At 43.6% G+C, this 25,536-nt stretch overlaps 1 protein-coding gene across 1 annotated transcript in view; it reads right to left on the reverse strand.

The window, feature by feature from the left end:
• Positions 1 to 25,536, reverse strand: part of LOC133341267 (centrosomal protein of 170 kDa-like) — a 77,283-nt gene that overhangs the window by 36,871 nt on the left and 14,876 nt on the right. The window contains 5 exon segments of the mRNA XM_061549764.1: positions 8,713 to 8,890; positions 10,449 to 10,505; positions 15,616 to 15,696; positions 17,430 to 17,519; positions 24,312 to 24,452. Of these exon segments, the coding sequence (XP_061405748.1) occupies positions 8,713 to 8,890; positions 10,449 to 10,505; positions 15,616 to 15,696; positions 17,430 to 17,519; positions 24,312 to 24,416 (511 nt within the window). The 5' untranslated portion in view covers positions 24,417 to 24,452.

Here is a 25,536-nt window from a genome sequence, read left to right on the forward strand (position 1 = left end):
TTGCAGCCTCGGTCACATAATGGCATAATGGCCACAACATTAGACACACAATAGAGGCAAGGGAACCCCATTCTGGGTGACAATGATGACCTAGTGGATTCCACACCAGTCAACTCTCATCTGGTCACTGCAGTCCGTGCCACCACCTGCACAGGAGGTCCTTGGCCTCACACTCACACAATGGGGGGGCAGCTTTAGCGATGCATTATCAAAACGACGGCCTCAATTGTCAATGAAGCCGTGGCACGTGAGCGAGACTGCAACGGACAATGCAGTGCCCAGCGTTCGAATGTTGTTAAGCCTTGAAGATAACTCGAATCGCAATTGGGCTATGGTAGACACTACGAGAGCCGGGCTACAAGACATGTCACTGAAAGCAAGGGCAGCCGGCCATTCTGTGCAAAATGACAAATTAATATGTAAAAGCAGAGGTTATGGATGACGAAAATAGCGACTCGTATACATTCTGTAACAATGAGTCAAATAACAATGAGTCAAAGAGCACTGACTCAAACCGGTCAGCACAAGGATGCACGATAGATCCACATTCACAAGTCTGCTGCTATGCAGCTACCAGCTAATGCATTGCATCAAATCAAGGATTTTTTTTCTCAATCGCCTGACCAACCAATTTCTCCTTCTTACCGCATCCCCCACACCATCTGTTAACGCAACTTTTAATCGACGATTACAACGCGTGTGGACTTCTGTTTTCGTGACCTCTATTCTGTTATGCTAAAAGAGGCCATAATGCAACCTACGTCTGTTCAGAATCGAGCAGCACTAAAGCAAGCTAAGGATTTGTTAGACGTGACTGAATGACCGAATGAGAATGGTGGCTGTCAACAGAGTGCCACTCACATTTGCCAGATGGCCTCAGTTGAACCTCGTCCAGTTTTAACCCAATTAACGTTGTTAACACGTCTGCCTTAACGTCACGCAAATTGAATGGTTAATGTGATTTGTCATTGTTGTTGACCCCCATCCTGAGCATTAATACAAAAAATAATCCCAGCTTTAGCATCTCAATTGTATTATCTTTAATCCTAATTGATATATGCTCGGGGGTGATATGTGTAGTGCATGCACAAGTACACAAGTCATTATATTTAAAATATAATCAAATATACTGTCACCATTGGTCACTCCTACAAAGCCTGCAAATGGAAACCAGATGCGGAGGTACACTTTGCAGCAGCGACTATACCGAGCTGATGAGTCCTAATTTCACGTATTGTTTGAAACGGATGGCAAAGACTCTATCCTAGGCTACTGGGGTCATTAGCTCGGTGCAATTACAGCTACACCACCACTCCCTATATGCACGCCTACAGCCACGAGTAAAGACACCCCCATTTGCAGAAACATAAATGTACGCTTGCATATATGTGTCCACACTGACAAACACATTAAAGAGAGTGTCTAATTCATCAGTCTTGCTTTGTCCACTCACACCCCCAGCAGCAGATTGCACTGAAATTCAGCCTGCCAACACTAGCACGCACACACACATCACACACAAGCGGGCACGCACACATTTTTCAGGCGACCGTTAACATCTGTTTTGCATCATTCCATTGCGCCGGAATATGCGAGCACGTTAAAGAATGTAACTATTTTCAAATACCCACCACTGTTTCATAAACGAGCATTAGAGCAACGACCATCACCGTCACACCATAATGAACGGCACTGCTCCAACGCTCGATCAATCGCGCACATTTTCCACAATCAATGTAGTAATGTTGCATGATTTTTTTCTGGCACATTTCACCTCATACCTAGTCCTATTACAGCGGGCAGCCAGGTTTGTAACTGGAAAATTTAAGACGATACATTCTAAACACTTGCAAGCGTTTAGCTGAAGAATGTTACGCTTTAAGCAGTGTTGCCGCGCGTTACAGTTTACACAGCAGAACCTTTAAAGGTGAAGGATTAACAGCGAGTAGGTGCTGTGAGTAGGAATGCAACAAATCATGGACTCATCAATTTAACTAGATTCTTATGCTCACGATACGTGCAACAAATTGTGCCAGGGAGAACATATTCCGGTATTAACAATTCGTGCAATTTAGATGAGTGCCTAACATTTCAGACTCACAAAAACTAGAAACAACGCAATGGAGACCATTAAAAAGCTAAAGGTGCAGCCCTGCGTTGGCTGCTTGCATCACTGCTGGCAGAAGGGCCTACCTACTACTCTGGAGGGCCTCCTGTACTGAAGGGCCTACCTACTACTCTGGAGGGCCTCCTGTACTGAAGGGCCTACCTACTACCCTGGAGGGCCTCCTGTACTGAAGGGCCTACCTACTACTACTGGAGGGCCTCCTGTACTGAAGGGCCTACCTACTACTCTGGAGGGCCTCCTGTACTGAAGGGCCTACCTACTACCCTGGAGGGCCTCCTGTACTGAAGGGCCTACCTACTACTACTGGAGGGCCTCCTGTACTGAAGGGCCTACCTACTACCCTGGAGGGCCTCCTGTACTGAAGGGCCTACCTACTACTACTGGAGGGCCTCCTGTACTAAAGGGCCTACCTACTACTCTGGAGGGCCTCCTGTACTGAAGGGCCTACCTACTACCCTGGAGGGCCTCCTGTCCACGGAACACAAGAGCTCAAGAGAGGCCCTCTCGACGTCGTTTGGCCTTCCCTTCCACGTTAACAATGTTTTGCGGCAATTCTTTGTGAATTGTTGCAAGCCAAGCAGTGAGTGGGCATCAGGTGCAGTAGCTGACCTTAAGTCACCACCGGTGGCTTACAACAACGTATCATGCGAAAGAGATCAAACGGGAGGGCGGGGTCAATATAGTGGGGGGGGGGGGGGGAGCAATGCTTTCTCGTGGGGGAGCCGCAACCCCTCCAGCAACCCCCCTCCCTTCGTGACTGCACTCCACTCGCCCCAGCTGTCAGCTTAGTCACCAAGGCGAGCGAATGTCCCTTTAACCTGCAAAAGCCAGAAGCTCGTGTGCTAGGTAGGACATGCTACGTGGGTAGCGACTGCTTTGCTTTCTTTGCAGTATGCAATGCTCCTAAATTCTAGGCGCCTTTACCCTACATTTCGCATGTGCGGCTCGAAGCACATCCTGTATAGACGCACGAGAGTTACACATACCGTGTGTGTGTGTAGACTGCGCACAGACCTCCCCTGACCCACATACACAACCCCACATATTCCACGAGCATTCCGGTGCAGTATGTGCACCATGCATGCTGATACACGTGGGCTTGTACGTACCTTGGTAAATCCACTGCTGGATGAGGGCCCTACCCATGCCGTGCTGGAAACGAGGGTCACTGTATTTGACTCTGCTTCACTACCCAAGTCAGTGGGGGTTTGTGAATACAGGCAGCTAAGATGTGGGAGCATAGAAGTAGAGCAATGACAAGGATTTGTACTTCTACATGGCACACCTTTGCAGCCTGGTTATGCATCGTGTTCACCCAGCCTGCTTAGCTGCCGAGATCTGCAGAGATCGGCGCATTTTGGGTGGTCTGGTCATAGGCTGCTACGCAGATTACTGTGCAATATAAACTCCACAATGGACATTTGCAGTACCACTATCACAACCACAACCACCACGTACCACATTCATGGCACGGTGAACTCAACGATGGAGTAAAATATTGCACTGCACTATCAGTGCAGGAGTATATTCATCAACATGCGATGTGATTGCAAATGAGATGGTGTAAACAAAATGAATAGCAGGAAGCTCTCAGTTATTAGATTTTTTTTTAGCAAGCACTTCCCTAGAGTTTTCATGATACATTGCCCTGCTGTGACCCATTGCACATGACACACACACACGAAGATCATGACCATCCTCTTTAAAATAAATAATGAATAACAGGAGTTTGCAATACATTAATTCTGGTGTCTACAACATTGTGGATAAGATGTGTTTTAATGTGTTGTTTAATTACGCCTATAAGCATAACGTGTTAACTTAATTTGTTTTAAAATTACCCAATTATCTTATGTCAAGGTTTTATACAACTCTACACTGTTGTAAGACCGTATTGTGCTCACACTAAAGCAGACGAAACTTTTTTTTTCAGACAAGATGGATCCATGATTCCATTCTGCAGTGCCGTTGAAAAATGCCTCTTGGGTGGTACTGTATAAGTAAAAAAAATATAACTACAGTAGTCCAATAATAATAATATTCATATACAAATGTGATCTGCAGCCCAGTTTTCGCATCCTCCACAAAAAAAAGGCTTGGGTCACTCATCCTGAAAAACTGGCATCACGTTTTCATAACCAGACATCATCAATGTTATTTCATTCTAGATCTGCATGCACTGCTTGCATAAGCTTGTATTTTTTATTCAGTTTACAGGGGCAGTAAAAAAACTGAAAAAACCCCTATCCCTAGAAGTCTTGCATTCCAATAACGTCTGCTTTCTATACAGGTGTAGACGTAGGCTTTGCATTAATTCACTTTCAGTAAGGAATGTACAGCAACATGTAGAGTTTATATTTGTTTTAATGGTTAGCCCACTGGACTTCAGTTGAGAGGTTACCAGTTTTGTCTGTATGTGGAAGCCAACAACTGGAACCCGTCCAAGAGGACGTCCACTGAGATGTCGCAAGTATGAAGAACTTCTTTCGCACCGTACGTAGCCAGCCAGGCTACTCGGAAGTGCAAGGGAAGGACAAACTCAACATAAAAATCAGTTCCAAAGAAACAAGTTTTCAATCTAGCTGTAAAAGTGCATAGCTTCAGTGGCTTCCGAATATCGCAAGTCTCCTGGCTCAGTAGTTGAAACAACGGCAAAGTCTCAAACGGGTGCATCTCTGCCAGTCGATTGGCAAGTCGCGTGTAATGGGGTACAGTGGGGTTACTCCCACCCCATTCAAGACGTCTGACCAGCGTGGAAGAGTAGGCCAAGATTTACCCTCTAGAGGAGTTCTCTAGAGCTCCCTCTAGTGGAGGCCCTTTCAATAGCCGTGATGTGAGCAAGCAATTACAGGAGAACATCTTGACTTTGAATCTCACTCGATCTCCTGTTACTTATTCTCCTCTGAATGTTCCTCCTTTTCCTCTGTCACTCATTCTCCTCTGCTGCTCCGAAAGTCTGGAACGTACTCCCCCCTGCCATCTGTGCCGCTGACTTCCCTGCTGTTAAAACAAAACTTCCTTTTATATTTCTTCCTACGACTACCGACTGCCTTTTAATACAGTATATAGAAATTAAATATAAAACATCAATGGAATACACATCGCTGGAAGGGATGGTGACTGATGGATAAGAGAGCGTACAAACCACAGTGGAGAAGGAGTAATGAGATCAGCTCAGGTGCAGGAGCGGGCTTGTGATTGTGGCATCGCAGAACCATGAGGGATCGAATCGGCATGGAGAGGCACTCATCCAGCAGTGGATAGAACATGGATGTCCTTCACCCGCACCTCCTATTAGCACGGTGGGTTACGTACGATGCTAAAAAGTTCAACATAAATACGTGGATGGTGATGATGACGGTGATGGTGACTATAGGAAGCTTAGATTGAGGGAAGACTAATTCAAAATGATGTTTATTAATTAATGGGTCTCACTTGGGTCACTCGGGCTATGTTACATTGCCCCACGCATCACTGTAACCGTCACCACAATCACCCATACTGTACATGCACGCTGTACACACTGACCTTGATACACTGGCCTAATATTCACATTCACTCCCACGTACACAGCCGCATGATCAACACACACACATTTGCTCAAAATAAATCAAAATCAGCATAATCCTAATGCCTTTAAAAGTAGCTTAAGGGCTTTAATGTTCTCCATTTCCACTTCCACTTTGTTAGACAATGCCACTGCCATTTGAGAGGAAACTATGTGTCTGTAACGGTTTTGAGTCGGATATTTTTTCAGTACTGTAATACGGAGACATACAGTTGCTGAGTTCAGCCAAAGCTCATTAAGTATTGGTTATATTCATTATCATTAAATTTCTAATATTTTTTTACAAATACAATTTATATCTCATTTGTACCTTAAAAGCGTAAGACACAAAGTGAGGAATTGTCTGGTTTGAACATTCCCAGTGAACAGAGCATCACACCAATGCTGGTGAAATGGGTTCTTACCAGAGGGAGCTCCAGAAAATATATTTTGGCCTGCTCTTCCACACTGGCCACAGATTTTGGAAGATCTTAGAGTACCCAAACTTGACCCCACCACACCTCGCCTGCCGATCGACTAATCGTGGTGTAGCTATTTATGCTGCTGGGTGAACAGAGGCAGGGAGGTTACGAAACTTGCCACATTTGCTACAAATGCTGTGCCAGAGGATCAATTAAGCATCGACCAGATTTGCAAGCCCAATGCGCGCCTTTTTATCCTCGCAGCAGCAGCAGCAGCAAAGGCTTTTGTCTAACGATCGAACGAAGACGGTCACCGCATCGCGCGGCGCATTCAGATGCGCTTCTGCGGGCGTCTGGAACTCTCTTCCTTCCGATATTAGGAAGCGACTGGAGCTGTGCACTTTTGAATAAAAACGAATTTCTTTAGAACTGCTTTTTGTGTTGAGTTTGTTGTCCTTCCCCCGCACCTCCAATTAGCACGGTCGGCTACGTACGGTGCGAAAGAAGTTCAACTTACATACATACAGAGACCCACAGACACCCAGATCCAGAGACCCAAAGAGACCCAGAGATCCACAGACACGCAGAGACCTACAGAGACCCACAGATTAGCATGGTTGCCTATGTACGGTGCGAAAGTTCACCATATATATATACACATATGCCATCGCAGCAATCCCTTGCCAACTGGTGTGCAGTCCCAATGATGAAAAAAAAATATTTTAAACTGAATATAACTGTGGTGTGAAAAAAGGAAATAGGGAAACTGTGAATACATTTCCAAATAAGCATTCAGGCGTGCAGAAACGATTGTGGCATTTTTCCAGGATACCCGGGCTCATTATCACCTTGAAAACGGCCGTTCCCCTTGACCAAATGATTCAGCAGATTAGCATAATCTCCTCCTTTCGCGTGTGCTTAACGCAGGCACAGAGCCCTCGTCCTTCCCTCATTATTACATCCGTCCCAATGAATTGCATTTACAGTCATGTTCCTGGAGTTTATGATTCCCTTACCACTTCATGGGTTCACACGTTTTCACGAAAAGGCACTCTAGGCCAAAGTTTTTGTTGATTTTTTCTATTCCTCCTGGCTTGTAATTGCTCAACATCTTTAATCATTGCCCAGATATCTCAAGCAACACACGTTTGAAAAATGTTTGATAATATGAACATATATTTGTATTAAAAAGCATGTATTGTTATTTATATATTTAGGAGCAGTTAAGTTTGAAACATAATGCTACAGTGGCACCCTCCCTGTAAGAAATGTTTTGTCAATCTTAATGGATTGTGACCAGGCAAACTACAAGTGAGCTATAGTTGCCAGACAACAATTAAAATGGTCAAATTAGTTTAACACGCAGGCTTTCGCGACCAATATTATTCATAATGAACGTTTTTGGGTTAGATCGCGTTATTTATAAATGTGTCGTAACCCTCCACCACCCGACACGGCCAATCAGCAAAAAAGTGTCACGTTGACAAAAGAAAAATAGTTCACTGCTTTAGCCCACCGGTGTGTTGAAGAGTGAAACCACAACATTTACAATTTTTGAGTACGACGTTTCGCTGGTAATTGCATCCAGCACCATCTGGCAATTCGCCAGAATGGTTATTATGAAAATGGTCAAAGTCAGTGCACAGGTTTTGAGTTACAGCCTGGACAAGAGTCTCAAAAAAGGTTAATCTTTATAGTACTTCTGAGAATATACTGCATTCTGGGAATATAGTGCCTTCTGGGAATATAATGCATTCTGGGAATGTCTTTATTACGAGTGTATTGAACACACACACAAGCAGGGCAACAACATAGATGAGGACATCGCCATTACACATCTTAAAAGCCACTAGCACAATTCCAACTCCAGCCATGCTTTAACAAGCAATTACACTCGCTAATGAGCAACTCCTATTGCATCCGTTTTGCTGTGCTTATTTAAACTAAGACGTCCATTGAACAGGAGACGTGATCTCGGACGGCTCTTAGTTGGACATAAAGGTTATCTGTACACAGCATTTACTGTTTAGGAGCTTGAAGCAGAGTTTCAGCTGCACAATCTTAAAAGACACACACTCAATCAGTAGTATTTGTTACACGTACATATGGTAAGCTATGTGATCACATCGTAATTTAATAAAGATCATCTTTCTTGTTCGGCAGTTTATCCATTCGCAGTATAATGACATATGCTATAAAAGAGTTGGCCACCAACCACTGTTATTATCTTGCAATTGCTCTCTGAAACGAGAAATTGCAGCAGCTGTCCGCCATCTGCCCTATCCAGCGACAGTCAACTGCATCGCGCTCTCTCACATCCACTTCTGCGGCCGTCTACAACGCTCATCCTTCCGATATTAGGAAGCCACTGGAGCTATATGCACTTTTAAATCTAGACTTAGAACTGCCGTTTGTGTTTAGTTTATCCTTCCCCCGCACCTCCAATTACCACGGTTGGCAACGTACGGTGCGATAGAAGTTCAACATACATACAGATGAAGTCTCGAAAATACCTTCCACTTAGGTCTCATGGACTGCCTAGGTAAGTGGCGATAGCGGTCAACGCAAGGCAAAGTCCTTGCGCCCACGCGACGACGTCCTCCCACGTGGCTCACCGTGAGTGCCCTTGCTGCTGCTGCTGTCGTCGACAGCCGTCTCGTGATCGGGGGCCTGCGAGGAGCCCGCCGCCGCTTGCCCGTCATCCTGCGCGGCCTGATCCGAGGTGGCCGCTTCCAACGCGGTGGCCCCACGCTCCTCCTGCAGCCTCTGCATCGTGCTGCTGTACCCCTCGTGCTGGTGGTCACACATGCGCGCACACCTGCGTCAGCGACGGTGTTAAACGTATTCCACTTTGCGGTCCTGTGTGTGTGTGCGTGACTGGGTTTAAGTAACTTTATTCACACCGGGCACTTGTTTGGGATGGGTCTAGCTTTCCAAAGTGTGGTGTAATCTGGAGAATACGGTATAAATTATGCTTATGGAAAAGCAGTTAGAAACACAAACATTCCTAAACTTTCAAAACCATAACAACGGGTGGGTCCATGCACATTCCAAAGCCACAGTCTCAGCGAACCCACATATCCCTGCCAAAGGTAGCAAGAGACTCACACAGGTATAAATATCATCTTTACACAGGCCACAGTCAAACGTTACACACTTTTAGTGTTTGTTTAGGAGACCTCGTGAAAACATTTTAACAAATGATGGCGATTACAGTGTTTGTAAATATGCACACCAAATACATTATCCCACCACAGACGTTTTACCTGCGGCAATGATCCAGATATTACCTGAACATTCAGATTCCTTCACTGCCTCCCATTGCTGCCAATATAATTCTACTAAAAGATCAGTCTCACCGTCTTAAACATCGTCTACGGATTTGTCCCCCACCCCATCTTGAGCTCCTCCCCTCTACGTGTTCTCTGTTCGAACAACAAAGGCCTTCTGTCAAAGCCTCTAGTTAATGTCCCAGGTAAACAAGCAGAATAATAAATCCTTTTGCTATCCAATAATGGGAGGTCACTCCTTCTACACATCTTCCCTCATGGGAATGTCTTCCCACTGGCTATCGGCACTCACAACTCCCTCCAAGTCCAGGCTCAAGACCTTCTACCAACCCCTCCTGTCTGTGACTGTCTCCCTCTATGAAGAGTCCTCATTCGCACTTTTACCGCAATGTCATCTCATTCATCTCCTCCTCCCTGTAGTATTCCACCCCTCATGACTTTCTCTCCAAAATTTTTTTTTTCTCTCATTTTGCACACTCCTCCATTCCTACAGCATCTTGAACTGTGGATGCGTTTGGATACTTTATAAATCCAAATTTGTAACTGCACGCAAGTTTGTTATCGCAGCAGCAAAGAGTGTACATGCTACAGCAAATGTTCTCCAAAATGTATAAAACAATGTTACTTTGCACAACCCTTAAACTCAAGTATGTATGCACTGTGAACATTTTTAAAAGCTATCATCCAAAACGTTCTATATCTATGGGACCTTTTGGCCAGTATCGAAATGATGAAAAAAGATACCCTTTTCTGGCAATATAACATGATGCCTTGCAAAAGTTATCGACTTTGTGTTTGAAGATCTTAACACACCTGTTTAATTTCCAAAAAGGGTAAACCCTATTCTTAGATATATATTTTTTTCACCAAACCGTTCTGTTTGAGAAAATAGGACAGTTTTATAGATGACAATCATGGCTGTGTGATATCACTAAACACATCCGGTACTCGGAGAGACTGCCACAGGCCGGCTGGTGTGGCGGCCTTATATGCCTGTGCCCCCACATGTACTCTCGTTGCTTACACAGTGCTTCATTGCATGAACATTGTGAATTACTCACCCTCAAGGCTTCTTCGGGCACCTTGTGCTCCCCTTTCTCCACTGTGTACACATTGGGATGTAATCGACTGTTAAGGAATAAAAGTGAAGCTTCAGCCGATCTCTCTCGGCTGCTGAAACAGAACAGGCGGCACACATACGTCTTGATTGACGGCTTCATTTTATGTGCGTCTTATATTCTGCTTGACAGTATGAAACGTCGTAATATCCTGCTTAAAATTGAGTCGAATCATTACAGATAAGTGGATTCTCATATAAGATATAGACACTGCATGAAGACCTTGCGGTGTTTACAGGACACCGATATGGTTAAGCCAGTGCGAACCAGGTGTGCGTACGCGCGTAAACCACGTGCATTTCGTCACCGCATTAATTCAGCGATGTGAAAAGGCAATGATGCAACCTTGTTTCTAGATCTCAATCCGTAAGAGAGATTGCATTACCTCAATCTATGGGTCTTTCCACTGGCAACTTTGATCACGATTCATTTCAGGTTTCACCTCTGTACTCAGACAGCTACAATATCAACAATAATTATTATTATTTACCCAGGAAGCCATACCGAGTCGGGAGGACTCATTTCCAGCGAGGGCCCTGCATTGTTGTTTACATTTGAAGTTGTGTTCAGCCACTTAAGGACAGTTTATACATGGGAGGAAACCGGAGAACTCAAAGAAAATCTACTCGTGTAAAGGGAGCAGCACTCTCCCATCAAGATGGAACAGATGGAGATGAGTCCACGCTTGCTGTACCACCTCCTCTGGCGAGCCATGGTATGGCACCTCGACGGCAAACACACAGCGTTTCGCACCACGTGTGGTCTGCTAACCCTCTGTATTAGAAGTGCTGGATTACTCTGCAATGAGCCGCCAACATCCAATAAAGCAGCCAATGACAATGGAACAGCAGCACCATGTGCACTGGTTATCCATTAGGTGTTCATCGCAAATGCATGCACATCAGTCAGTGGGCTCTTCCCGATTTTATAAAATTTTCTGAGTTATCTTTTCAAAAAAATAAACAGTAATTAGCATTCAATTGTAATATAATTAACACAAGCTACTCGAAGTGCAAAAGGCATGGCAGGAAAAGCGCACGGCTGTGTGTATTTTATCGCACGTTTTAATGTGATTGCCATAAAAAAACTTAATGGGCTACTATAGCAGGGGCACTCAAGGACAAACACAAAACGCTCGTTCACAACGTTTGATAAAATAAGTAGTCGCCTAATATTTAAGGCAATGACTCTGCAGAAACTGTCATTGCCCGAAACATTAGCGCACCGCTATATACATTATTATTTGTCCGTTATAAAGCAGCGTTCATGGCAAAAAGGGTCGTGGTAAATTATGATTGAGAGCACTTCGAATGAAAATGTGGATGGGATTGGACGTTGTCTCAGTTGAAAGAGACTGCGACAGACAGGCAGATGTGTGAAGAGCACTGCAAGAAGACACCGGTGAAGGAAACGGTGAGGTATGAGCGTGAAGACCCCAGTGGACTTTGCCTGGCAGGATGGGAATGGTTTAGTTGTATCTATATGTTTTTGGGCGATTTCTTTACCATTCTTGTACTCTGCACTACCATCGTGTTAATGAATTGTTTGTTGTTGTAACATTCTTACCCATCCCGACTGGACATCTGTTAACAAAGAGCTCATCGGATTCCTCCAGTAGAACTAAATATTGAATACATATTCAAGGCCTCCAATGGCCCAAAAGACCGAGGTACAAGAATAAAATAAACAAGTGAACTGGAGTCATCTGCAGCTTGTATCTCTTCTTTAAAAAAGGTCCCTTTAAACATTTCCTTCACCGACGCATGCACGTTGAGAATTTCACGTAAACACACACATCCGTGGATTCGGCTGAACTAACGTTAGAATATCCATGGTTTATCCATTAATGCTGGTAACTTAGTGAGATTACTAGGATTATGCAGCAGAATAATGATTAGCTGTAGCAAGACCTTATGTAACAGAATATATTTGGATACAAAATTTTTATATAAACGTGACAATTGCAATCACTCAGACATGTATGCATTTACATCTGAGTACAGCAAGAGAATTAAGAGGCCACACGATAATATTGAGAACAGAATACTGCGTTACTACGGAGTAGGTTTTCACAACTGTGCTGTTTATCTAACCCAAAGTGTTTTTGAAATGTGCCGCGTGTATTGTTCGGCATGATGTTGTTTGCGATGAAATCGGACGTTTCGCTCCGCGTGGTGTCCGCTTCTTCAAGAAGGAAAACATCAGAAATAATAAATAACACGTGGTGCAACCCAAAAACAAGTCGGAGAGATATACAAGTTCAGTACACCATCAGCCCAGAAGGTTCAGTACCATCTTTATGGGACCTCCGGACTGGTTGTCTTATTTACAGACTGGCCCCCACAATAATGTCGATTATCCACAAACGGCTCGGGGCCACGAACAGAGATGAATGCACTGCAGTATTTGTTGAACATGTGGACGCATTGACTTTTGACCAAATTATAAGGCTCTTTAAGGGTCAAAGGCAACAAAAGCTTGTTTCACGACAGCCACCTGTCAACGTACGCTTGCTGTTGTCGACGTTTTAAATGCGCGAGCGTTAACCGACTATCATTTGCCTTAGGGACCCCATCTGCGGGGCATTAAAAAGCAGCGCGAGACGTTTCCTCACCTTGTGGACAACTTGCTGCGTTTTTGTTGTCGTTGTAAAATCAGGCATGTGGAAACAGCTTTGAAAAGAGAAGGGCAAGAAGCAAAGGGGGAAAGCATATGGCTTCCCCACTCTCCCCCCCCCCGCCCCCCATTTCCAAACACTCGGTGGGAATCTAGCCGATCTTTCCCTGGTGTTCCAATGCTCCAAAATCCACGGGTACATTTGTCCTGAGAGATGCCCTGGGAAGGTGGAATTTCCACTGATGAAGTTAGGACCATCAACGGAGATAAGCTCCATATCAATGCTTGTTTGCACTCAAGAGATATTTTGTTTTATCTTTTGTGGATTGGTAGATGTGCAATATGGACAAACTCCAGACGGACAGTAACTGCTATGGTCCAAAAATGACCAAACTTTACGCCTAGAAACGCAGTGTAGTGTTTTCCATTTTTAACAAACATTACTTACGAGGTGTTGATTATACAAACCACATTTTACACGTTGTCAACTGTCATACATATACAGACATGCCAGTGGAGATTGAATTTTGAGCACCACCGCTCCCAAACAACAGAAGCAATATCTCCGTTCATTATGCAAGCAAGCTTCGATAAATGAAAAATACAATGCTTAACAGTGTCTACAATTCACCAATTCAAACTAATCAGAAAACACTGCAAACGGTTGTGTTGTATCCAAGAAATTGAGAAATTTCACGGCAAAGTGGCTTCCAGAATAAATGTGGAGCAGCAGGGCATACGATGAATCAAGCCACTTGTATTTTGCCGACAGAATTGCTTAACCGTACAGCATGACCACATCTGTGGGTAACTCCTCGTAAAATGGGGATACTTTTTTAAATTTTCCTGGATGTACACCTGCAATATCACGTATACACATCTGAAAACTTTACCACTTCATTAATAAAACCAAAGGGTAAAGGTGCAGCCCGGCAATTTCTTACTCATGCAACTGCCGGTGGAAAGGCCTCAACTACAGGCAGCACAAGAGCCCCTCTAGAGGGCATGTTTGGCCTACACGTCCACGTTGGCCAGATGTCTTGGAAGAGGTGGCAGTACCCTACACTTCACCGCACGTGACCTACCGATCGACTGTGGTGAAACCATCTCTTCTGCTCGATGGACAGAGGCAAAGTGCCAGGATCTCGGAACAGTAACCTCTGGATTGCAACTGCAAAAAGCTCACGAGAAAAACAAGTGCAGTATTTTCTTTATATCTCTGGGCGGTGTAGCGTCTGAGTGCTAGCCGAAACTATTTTTTTAATAGCCACAGGAAGGCGGCATACGAGGAAAGGGATTGTTTTCTTTAAAACTGTTTGGTTCTTTATTGAAAAGCTCAAAGTTGAATACCTTTCTTCAAACCATTTTATATCACGCTTTGAAAATTCGATTTTTTTTTATCAAGTCTAAATTAATGTATTATAGTGGTGTGTGATGTGTATTATAACTTCTTTACATCCGACTTATTTTATATGCATCTTAAGTGGAACTGATATGCTGCTATCTTGCCAGTAGCCCCCTTGGAAATAGGATATGAATCTCAAGGGTTTATCCTGGTTAACTAGTGATAAGGTCATTAATAATGCAACCTAGAATCATGAAAAATGTATAGATAACTGCGATAAAATTTCAATAACACTCAATGATATGTTCACGAATATATGCGCCTATTATGTATAATTCTCTTGCAGATAAAGGACCTCTAATTCAAGCCACATAAGAAACAAAGGAAGGCCTAAAAGTGGGCCTCAAAATATCCGACCAAAACGAGTCGTGTAGAACAACCTCGCTAAACAAAATAAAATAATTCACTCGCTGAGCATGAAGCTTAACTAAAGGCTGAATTGGGGCGTGAATACTGAGACTAGTCCACCTCATCGCTCTTGCTTGTGACAGGGAGGCGAGGAGGGTGAGTCGTAAACTTAAATAGAAAAAAAATTTGTTTTTTGTTCTAATACAGAGATTATATACATTGGCTTCTACCGGACGTACACTTTGTCCCGAGTCCTTGCCACCCTCTTCGTAACGAACTTGGAGATGTCAGCAGTGACTGTTGAATCGTAGCCTTGGAAGCAGCTGTAATTTTATAATTACTAATTTATCTGAATATCCTTTGAGGCTTCATGAATAATGGGAAGCTATGTGGCATCATAACGCCACATGTGTGGTATATAGTAAATGACACACAGATGTTTACGCAATCATATTAGTATCCAAACTATCATCGCAATTTATTAAAATATGTGTAAATGTAATGACTTAATTAAATATACCCATGTCAGAATATTATTCTATTGTATTTGTGTTACAATTTTTTTCTAAACACATGGTAGTAAAATGTATGACGAGACTCCCGATTTCAGATGTATTTCATACACACGTATATATATATTTTTAGAAATGTTCAGCAAGTCTTAGAAACGTCACATTTTTGACTGGAATAAACGCCTTTTACCAACGTTGTCATTCCATTGCCACAGAAGCTGTAAAGGATATCATATCCGAAGCGGATAACGTCGCTTTGCTTGAGCGAGACGTACGTTTGATCGGGAACCAGAACTTCGTTAACAAACGTCTGAAAGAACAAACAAAAAAAACAAAGTACGTGAACAAGCGAACAGAAAGCCACCGCGAATTTCCATTGCATTACACTATTGATCAGAAAAGTCGTTTCATCTCTTCCCGTCATAGCAGCTGGAAACCAACGTGATCACCAGGACAACACTGGAAATGAAAAAATACCCCAAGCTGTGCATTTTTGTTAAATTAAATAAAACACATGGCTGTAAGAACATCCAAGGCCAAGTTCTATTATGTTTCAACTTACAGTCTGCTTTCAAATAGATACTTTTTTTCAGTTCAGCTTCTAGTTATTTTTCTTTTGCTTTTAATATATATCAGTTTCATTGAATAATAATAACAATAATAGCTCTTTTATTCAATCCAGAGGGAGATGAAGGCCTCTGCCCTGCCCCCACCACACCGTGTTGGTCACGTGGGGTTCTCGTCTGTGCCGTACATCAACACGAGGAACAGTGGGGGGTTCGTGAAGGGTAGCCCAGGACCGGTTTCGATATATCACTCGCCTACTGATGTCATCCTTGGTCGGGATTCGAACTCAGGTTCATATGAATGTAATGCATTATCCCATTTGTTGGATACACTTTGACTTACGCTGATTTACATAATAGGAGCACAATGGACGAAGATTTGTCTTTTATTCTGAAAACGTCGGCAGGTGCTGGTTTTATTGGTGAACCTGCTGTTACGTTTAGTTTTAGTCAGACAAACAATAAACCGGGTCATCCAAGACTTGATGTTGACCTATCAGACCAGGTGTTGCTTTTATTCAACATAGCTCATGGCTGGTGATGATTACGGAATCAGCTGACCTCATGGAGACCTTGGCCAAAAGTAGAACCCAAGTGGAATAGACCAAAGAAGAGTGCAGTAATCACTTCGCAACCATTTCCTACTTTATGCTGATAAGAAAGTGTGCACACAAGCGTTCGCACAAGCTGAAGACACTCACAAAAATAAAAAGATATCGACAAAAGACCTTGTTGTTCTCGTGGCCGCCGCCTCACGGAACCTATATGACCCGGTTAAAGGGCACCGAGGGATGTGAGGTTACAATGCATTCTCCTAAAACCCGGCGAAATGTATCGCTGTGCCCGCAGCACTCTCGTTTTGAACATCTTGCATTTTTAACACCCAGCTCACCCTTACAGTAGCCTCGCTCATCATGTTGTTTGAAAGGTGACGCAACAAAACAAACAGCTCTTGCCGATACATGCCAAGGCCGCGTATGCTAGATTGTCCAACGCAAGCAAGAAGCTTTATATCTCTCCCATGTGTTTTCGAGTTGTGCCACATTTCGTTCGGCATAATGTCCTACAACGTTTCGCTCCCGTGTTTTGAGAGCATCTTCTCACTCTCTCCCTCAATTATATATAGGGTTGCTTGCTGCTGTTGCGGCCTCTTTTGTGTCAAGAATGCGATATAAAAGATAACGAGCTGCTCAATTCAGTTACCGAAGAAGCTTCCAGCGGGTGGAAGCAAATGTTGAACAACACGTGGTGCGACCCGAAAACACGTGTCAGAAAGCTGTACAACAGCACAGCCGCGAAAACCTGGGCGGCAGCAGCAACGAAGCTTTGTTTTCTCGTGCTCAAGCTTTGGAAAAGCGTTGTAAAATTAATCACGGACAAGCCTAGCGGGGTCTTGCCCCAAGCTGTTCAACTATCCCAACGAACCCACGTGTTAGCTTTAACTATCCAGGTGAACCAACAACGAACTTGCACTTACGCCGTTGAGGCTTCCCAGGTCCTTGAGCACGTGCTGGTCGTGCACCAGATCGTAGTTGATGACAGCGTGCTGTTTGTCCACGCTGCGCGACTGTTCACACACACACACACAAGACGTGCAGAGAGCAACACACGTCAGTTTCCTTTGACGCAGCCTGCAGTGGAAAGTCGTCAAATGCAATTTAAAACGCATGGTTACTCCTGATATTTTAGTTTTTCCCCACTGAAATTGTTTTAACTTTCAAGTAGAGACGAAGAGTGCAATATGGAGCACGCACAGTGATGCTACATATTCCCAATTAGGTCAATGAGCTAACCATTCCAAAGTACAATTAGGCAATCAAAATAAATCAACAATACAATTCTGTAATACATATAGAATTTGCAAATACAATGTTTTCACTTGAAGGCTCCATTTTCTTCATATTGTATATTGTTTAATGTGATAGCACACACAATTACAAATGACTGTTATTACTGCTGGCAGGGGTGCGTCTATTCATATTTTAAAATGAACAGCGGAATTAGAAGGTGCAAGTGCAAGACGGAGAATAAAGTTCCCCATAATTATTGTCCTTGGCGCTGCCATGGACAAGTGGAATTTCCGCCACTGGTCCAGTGCCACCGAGACGAGCTCCTCACCGTTGCTCGCTTGAGCACGGAGACGCTGAGCTTCATGGGCATTCATTTCTGCTGTTAAAGTCTGGCTTTAATTGAAATTATTCGTTGGTTGAATGTGTAATGTAAGTCCCTATGAAATTTGCTGGAGTGTAGCGATCAGAGGCTAGTACCCTGACCGCCTACGTATATCAGGTTTGATTCCAAATTAGGATGGTTATTTTAACAACTCTATTAAAAACTTAAATGAGCTTCTTCATTCCACACAATTGACATGAAAAGTACAGTGTATGGTATATACTTCATGCCAGTCCCTATACATACGGGCATGAGCAATGTATAAATAAGCATTTTTTTCTGTTTACAAAAGCAACTGGTTACATCTATAGACCACGACCACATGGATACACGCGTCACCTGAAAGTCAAGAGATCAAGTTCATTTTCAACACGTGTAGGCATTACGATGGAGCAAACAGAAGGATTTTTTTAGCCACTTTTGTAAACAAAGCGAGCAACCGAGCAACGCAGCAGCTCCGCACAGCCGCAACACGGAAAGGGCGGGAGGCCCGTTCACGACTGGGGCACGGGCAGGTTACGGCATCACCAGAGGCCATTCCCTGGCAACAGCGTCCCTGGAACCCAAAGACTGACAAACACGGCCGCTAACGCAACGATGCTGGGTAACACAACACACCCGAGGAGGAAGCCCACAGAGACACCAGACTACAATATGGGACCTTTCTTGGCAGTACCAAAATATAGCAATAGGTTTTAACCTGTATGGCAATGAAACAGGTGTTAAGATGATAAAACACCAAACAGAATCCCTTTTCAAGGAATCCTGTCTGCATTAACCACACGTACTTGAGGTAAACACGCAAACAAAAAACATCCTATGATAACACCATTGGAACCTCATTTGCCAGTAGCAAAATATGATAATTGGTGTTTTACCATTTTATCTGGCAACAAAACTGACACCTTTTTTACAAGGAATAATGTTTGCTTTGACCACAATACCAGCAGTCGGAATGCAAACAAAAACATAACTCTGATAATGTCTGTACTGTCCTTGAAATTGAAATTTGTTTGCATTTAGACTGCTGGTATTGTGGTCAATGCAAACATGACTCCTTGTAAAAAAGTGTCAGTTTTGTTGCCAGATAAAAGGGTAAAAAACCAATTATCCTCTGATAATATATGCATTGTATTTGAAACTGATTGGTCCACAAAACTGATTGGTCCACAAAGTGTAGTTGGGGGAAAAAAAGAAAAAAATCAAGCGTTTACGATCTGCAGCGTTGGTGTCAATTGGCTATCAAATATCATCGTCAACACAAAACACAGTACTCTAGCACCAAAAGTAATTCAACGAATTCAATACCAGATATTTCCTGAGCGTAGTTTGGCCTATATAGCACTGCAACAGCACTGCAGCAGAGGCACATATTGAACATATGTATGGCAATCAGCCACTTCCTGCTTACATGGCAAATACTTATCCTACAACTGTAATCACTCTCACATTTAGTTTAAGATAGCTCAGACCGAACCAAAAATACCACATTTGAAAATAAACCGCAGGTAAAAAAAAAATAAAAAGGTAAAAAATACTACCAGAATTGTGTGGGCCATAAGGTTTCATAAGCAAATGCCATTACACTACAGAAAACTGGCAAACTACTTTGCAAATCAAAATCAATCCCGAGCTAGCTAGTTTGCAAATTAACAAGTGAAAAGTCTTCCATTAATTAAAATACATGGCCAAAGTTTTGGCTGATGCCGTCACAGCACGAACAGAAAATAACTCGTGGGCGTTACAGCACACTGGACTTGCAATTCGGAGGGCACCGACTTGGTTTGATCTCCTGGCGCAGGAGTTTAAACAAAGGTGCAAGTTTCTTAAATCCCCCAGCTTCTATCCGAGCAGCGATATAAATGAGTGCGCTACAGTTCGTCGACCAGCAGTTCACATGTGGTGGGTTAAAGTATGGATACTTCCACCGCTTCCGAGACATCTGGCCAATGTGTTAGTCGGCTAAAACACTCGCTAGAGAGGCTTTCTAGAGCTCCCTCCAGTGGAGGCCCGTCCACAACCAGTGGTGTGAGCGAATCATTGGAAAGGCTACACCGTAACACCCAATAAGAAGGCACACTCAACGCTTTCCCATTCTGATGACGTATGTGTGCGTGTACGTCATCAGTTTTTCTCCCAATTCGTTCCGACGATGTTTACATACGTAAAAGGCCATGTGGAAGGGTGTGTGGCACAGTTTGGCGCCAGCCATCACGGAGTGCAGTCATGTCACTATAGTTCTCTGCGGGGAGTACATCGTCTTTAAAAACAGCGGTGGTATGCCTCTCTAAATAAAAGTAACACTGAATGGCTTGCACGTTCCAAGATTGAGCGGTGAACGGGACCCCACCCAGCAACTTGTAGACGTCTCGGAATGGGAAAGGGTTAATACTCCTTCAAACGGAGAGCCTTGTGGCGGATCAGTCGACCTGGAGGGCGCTATACACCCCTGCGCTGGCCAAGCTTCTGGGTGAGTGACGGCGCGAAGCACTGCATCTCCATTACAAGACAACGTGCTTAGCTACAGCTGCCTGTAACAAAGCAACTGCCACAGGCAAGACACGTTTACAAATTAGGGCGGGGAAAAACGAAATTCTGATCTTCACGGTTGTTGAATATATGAAGCCTAAATTTATAAACCACACAATGCAAAAACAATGATACAAAAAGTGGCACACTTTGGAAATGAGAACAGTCGGTCACATAAAAACACTTGGGAAAAAAAACTGTGAGAACACCCAATGACTTACGAGGTCCTGCAAAAACTAATTAAATTTCTATGAAAGGTTAATATTCAAGTACACACACACACATCAATTTAACACGTAGGGTTTCGCGACCAATGTCTGACTGGCACATGACAGCACAACTTTAAAAATCCAACAGGGATTTTCGTGTGAAAGCGTTGGGTGTTCTTTTGTGGATTTATTATACCAGACTGGCCAAGAAGGAATGTCATGTCAGCTGACTTGCACAAGGCAGTTTGGGAGGTGACGAGAGAGGGCAGGGAGGAGGCAGTGATAAAGGAAAACGAAATGAAGCTGAGAAGGGTGTGGGGGCTGGGAGGCTTGGTAAGGGGTTCATATTCGAAAGGTCCCACAATAGCTTCTTTCACATTGCCCAGGGTAAAAAGAGAACAACACTAATAGTCACGCATCACCGCCACAGACCCGTCGAGGCGGCAGCTCCGAGTTTAACAACGCATAATCGTCTAAGCAGTCGCAACGAATGGCGAGATTCATGCGTGTAGGGCATACAGATTCGTGTGCGATGATAAAGGTACGTGCAGATAGAGCTGCAGGGTACAATTCCAGGCAATGGCCATGTTTTAAAAGCAGAGAAAAAGGAAGAAAACATTCATTATTTAGTTTTGAATTGTTTCCTCCCATCGTAGCGCAATACTCCCATGCATCTTAATGTATGAAGTTAAAACACCAAACTGAAACGTTTTACAAGGATTCATGTCTGCATTAACCACAATACTTGTGGTCAGAATGCAAACAAAAAACACTGATATGCATTGTTAAATATGAATCCCTGCAGTCACGAAAGCTTTAAATCAAAAATATGCATAGTCTTTGAAACTGATTGGTCCACACCAAAGAAAACTTTCTTTCGAGCCTAGTCTCAAACGGTGTTAGACCAGAGGACGCCAAAAGGCGTACAGCACAAAGACAATGCCACCATCAGAGTAATGAGGGCTCGGGGTGAGCAGCTACATCATGGGACCTCCTTTGCCAGTACCAAAATATGAAAATAGGTTTTCCCCTTTTTTGTTGACAGAAAAAATGGGAAAACCTATTCTCATATTTTGGTACTGGCAAAGAAGGTCCCATGATGTAACTGTACCTACAGTTGAAAATGCACAACTATAAAAATAAACAGACATACAGTACAATATAGTACCGTATGTGCAGAAGTGGTTTCGCGGTTAACACAATGACCTATGAATTCCCAGCCATGAATGAATGTATGTTGAACTCCAATTGCACCGTACGCAGCCAACGGCGCTAATCTAATATCACTGGTGAGCCACATCTTAACCGGTCGTGGCCTCCCCCTTCACCAAGCCACATACGGTGACATAAGGTCATATGAACCATCATGGGTGGCATGGCAATGGCAGCTTTTTATTCGGCTGTGAATTGACAATGGACTTTCAATTAATGTTACCATGCAGCACGTTACATTATTTTACATGGAGCGACTGCCTCGATGTGATGCAACCTAAATTCACAATGTTCCCATGTTCTTGGTTTCTGATCAAAACTGGAATGTCGTCAATAATGAAGCTTCTGTCCATCCAACATTATAATAGGTCATGTCCATATTTACGACCTGTAATAGTCATTTAATCATTCATTAGGGCATTTAGGCACCCCCACCCCTTCCCCCCCACCTCCCTTTTTTTTTCTTCTACGACAGGGTTGTAGAGTTTATTGAAACATACTCTTAGGTTGTTTCGGTAAAGTCACGTAGGTAAACAATAATAGAAGAATAGAAATAAAATCATAAATCACGACGTTTCGGAGGCAACACAAGCTTCCGTCTTCAGGTGAAACAGTCACAGCACGATTGCTGTATCAAGTAAAGAGAAATCCCAAGAGACCCGACCTTGTATATACACTGGTTGAGGGGGGAGGAGCCAGGGTAGGCCCCTGAAAAAACCTAAGAGTATGAATCCTTGCAGTCACGAAAGCTTAAAATCTAGAATTTACTGAAACAGTTTTGAAACACGCGGTTTAGAAATATTTCCATTGCACTGTAAGCCGTAATATGTTTGTACTGGTGCCAACCCCTTTTTCCATACCCTCTTTGTGTACTAGAATTGTTTAGTTCGTAAAATATTTTTGAGAAAAAAGATATATTACCATTCATAAAAATAAACATTAAATTAAGCGCGCAAAGAAGCATGGCGAGTTCCACGCTTAGAATTAAGTCGAAAGGCAGAATGAGGAATACAGGGGTTTGGAAAAGATGCACGCACAGGCTGTGACCATGGCATCGTTAAAAATGTTGCAAAAATAAGTGGGCTTGGGCTGCATTGTTCACTTTTCTGCTCTGAAATACATTTGTACAAGACGAGTTCATTCTTTGTCCTGCACACCGGCTCTCCATTGCAAAAGAGTCTCTCTCGTCTCAATTGGCTCTCACCTGGTGATAAACACGGTGCAAGTGTGCGGGATTAATAGCTCCTCTACCCACAGTGCCGTGGTGAGCCCTACGGCTGGCTTTCACCTTGCACAAGTGCGGCACTTTATATACACACACACACATACACCACGTTTGCGAACGTTTGCCGTCTTTGCTCAGCAAGAATATTTTGTGTAACTTAATAAGGGGCAATACATTCTCCAAATAGTGGCACACACTTTTTTTGCGGACAATGCCAAGGGGATTTATTTGACCTTCAATTAGAAGAGAAAACTGTGTATGTGGTTTCCATTGGAAATTGCCAAGTCAGATATTGGGCTAAGGTGGCTTCAAACTGATGACCACTGAACCCACAGCCAAGCGCATTAATAACTTGTAAATTGTGCCTCTCTGCAGTTTGTAGTCTAGGTTTTTTTTTCTGTATTTCGATGTGTTCAACTTTATCTGCCTCCATTTCTAAATGTTTATACATACCATTGTGTTTAAAATATATATACAGTAAAACCGTGGATTGCGAGCATAATTAGTTCCGGAAACGTGTTTGTAATCCAAAGCACTCGTATATCAGTTGTGATCACGTGACGCTCGGCAGACAAAGCGTATACACGTACTACTCGTATTGCAAGACCTCGCTCGTTTATCAAATTAATATTTAAAAAATTTGCTCGTCTTGCAAAACACTCGCAGACCAAGTTACTCGCAATCCAAGGTTTTACTGTACAGTATTTTAAAACTTTCTTCCTCGTGGTGGGTCTTTCTGTTTGACCCATCATCCTGTGTTCAACGACTACAATTCAGCTGCATGGGGTTTCGCGGTTGTTCTGCGATGTGTACGTGTATGAACTTCGTTCGCTTTGCAGCAGCGGTAACAACCCGAAAACACGTCAGATGTGAATCCAGCAAAGGGATTTGAGGATATGGACCGACTGATCGCACTCCGATTTAGCACGTTTGGCTACATACGGTGTGAAAGAAGTTCAACATATACATGACAACGTGGCAGGTGCTAATTATGTGGCGCGTGCGTGCTTACGTGCAGCACGAGCTCGCAGTCCTCCCGTCCAGCGAAGATGAGCTCACGTGGCAGCCGGTGCCTCGTGCCGCCTGCGCCAACCAGGAACCACCACGTCACGCTCATGGCTCCTCCCGAGTCTCCGTTCCGTCTACACCATCCCTACAGCAATAGCCAGACAACGCCAAGAGAGAAACGTCGGATGAAAATAAGGCGACATGGTTGGTTGTTAAAAGCCGCATAGCTCGGTGGTCTTCCCTGGTTGAATATTGTTGTAGAATTTGTTTTACCCGCTGCCTACGTGCCCGTAGAAAGCCGAAGCTAGTTATGGCAAAAATGTTTAGAAAATTGACGAGTTATGCTGTCACAAAGATAATGCACTGCCCTGAACGTGGGTGTCTCGTACGATTGATGGCCTCATAAACCTGACCTCCAAGTGGCTGAATGACAGCTGCTCACTCAACTGCAACCTACGTATCTCTCGATGTTAATGCATTCAAACATGCTCTTAAATGGTTTTTTTTTGTCATACTAATTGCAGTAAACTGGGTAAAAAAAAGATCTCGTCAGTTTGTATTTTGGCAACAAAAAAAGGATAATTCCCTCGGTTACATTTGGATTAACGGTAACCGCGGCCATCACGAGTGTGAAGGAAGCTTGCGCTGCAGCAGGGGGAGACGGTGATGTGCAAAGGCAATCCATGAAAATGGGATGTGACAAGAGGAGGAGACAAAGCAATTGAACAAAGTGAATGGTTAATTTTTATTATGTTTCTATCTACGTGACTTTACCGAAAAAACCAAAGAGCATGAACAGAGAGCCCTTTTAGAAGCACTGTATGCTGAATCAAGGAGAAACACCGTCTTAGAATATCATCACCGCAATTATTACCATTGTGTATTATTATTACCTTCGACCGTACACATATATATAGCTGCGGCAGATACTGCAGTTAGGCATGCCTGCAATTACAGCAACGATGCATCTAGATAATCTATTTTCAGAGGCCGGGTCCATCAAATCTCAATAACCCTCGACAGAGCAGGCTGCGAAGGACGAAGCAAGCATCTGCATGTGTCGCCCCGCGGGGGTCTGGACTGTGCAGCGTGCGTTTTGGGTGCACGGCGAATTTCTGTTCGTCACCGATCCTAAATGCAAAGCAAGACCCCGAATAATAAAATGGGGTGGGGGGGGGAAGGAATGCCGATACGGTTCCGTAGTTACTTTAACTAACATAAAAACATAA

Source organism: Lethenteron reissneri, chromosome 11 (genome assembly GCF_015708825.2).
Source record: "Lethenteron reissneri isolate LAM-NWPU_2019-01 chromosome 11, ASM1570882v1, whole genome shotgun sequence".
Classification (NCBI taxonomy): Eukaryota; Metazoa; Chordata; class Hyperoartia; order Petromyzontiformes; family Petromyzontidae; genus Lethenteron; species Lethenteron reissneri.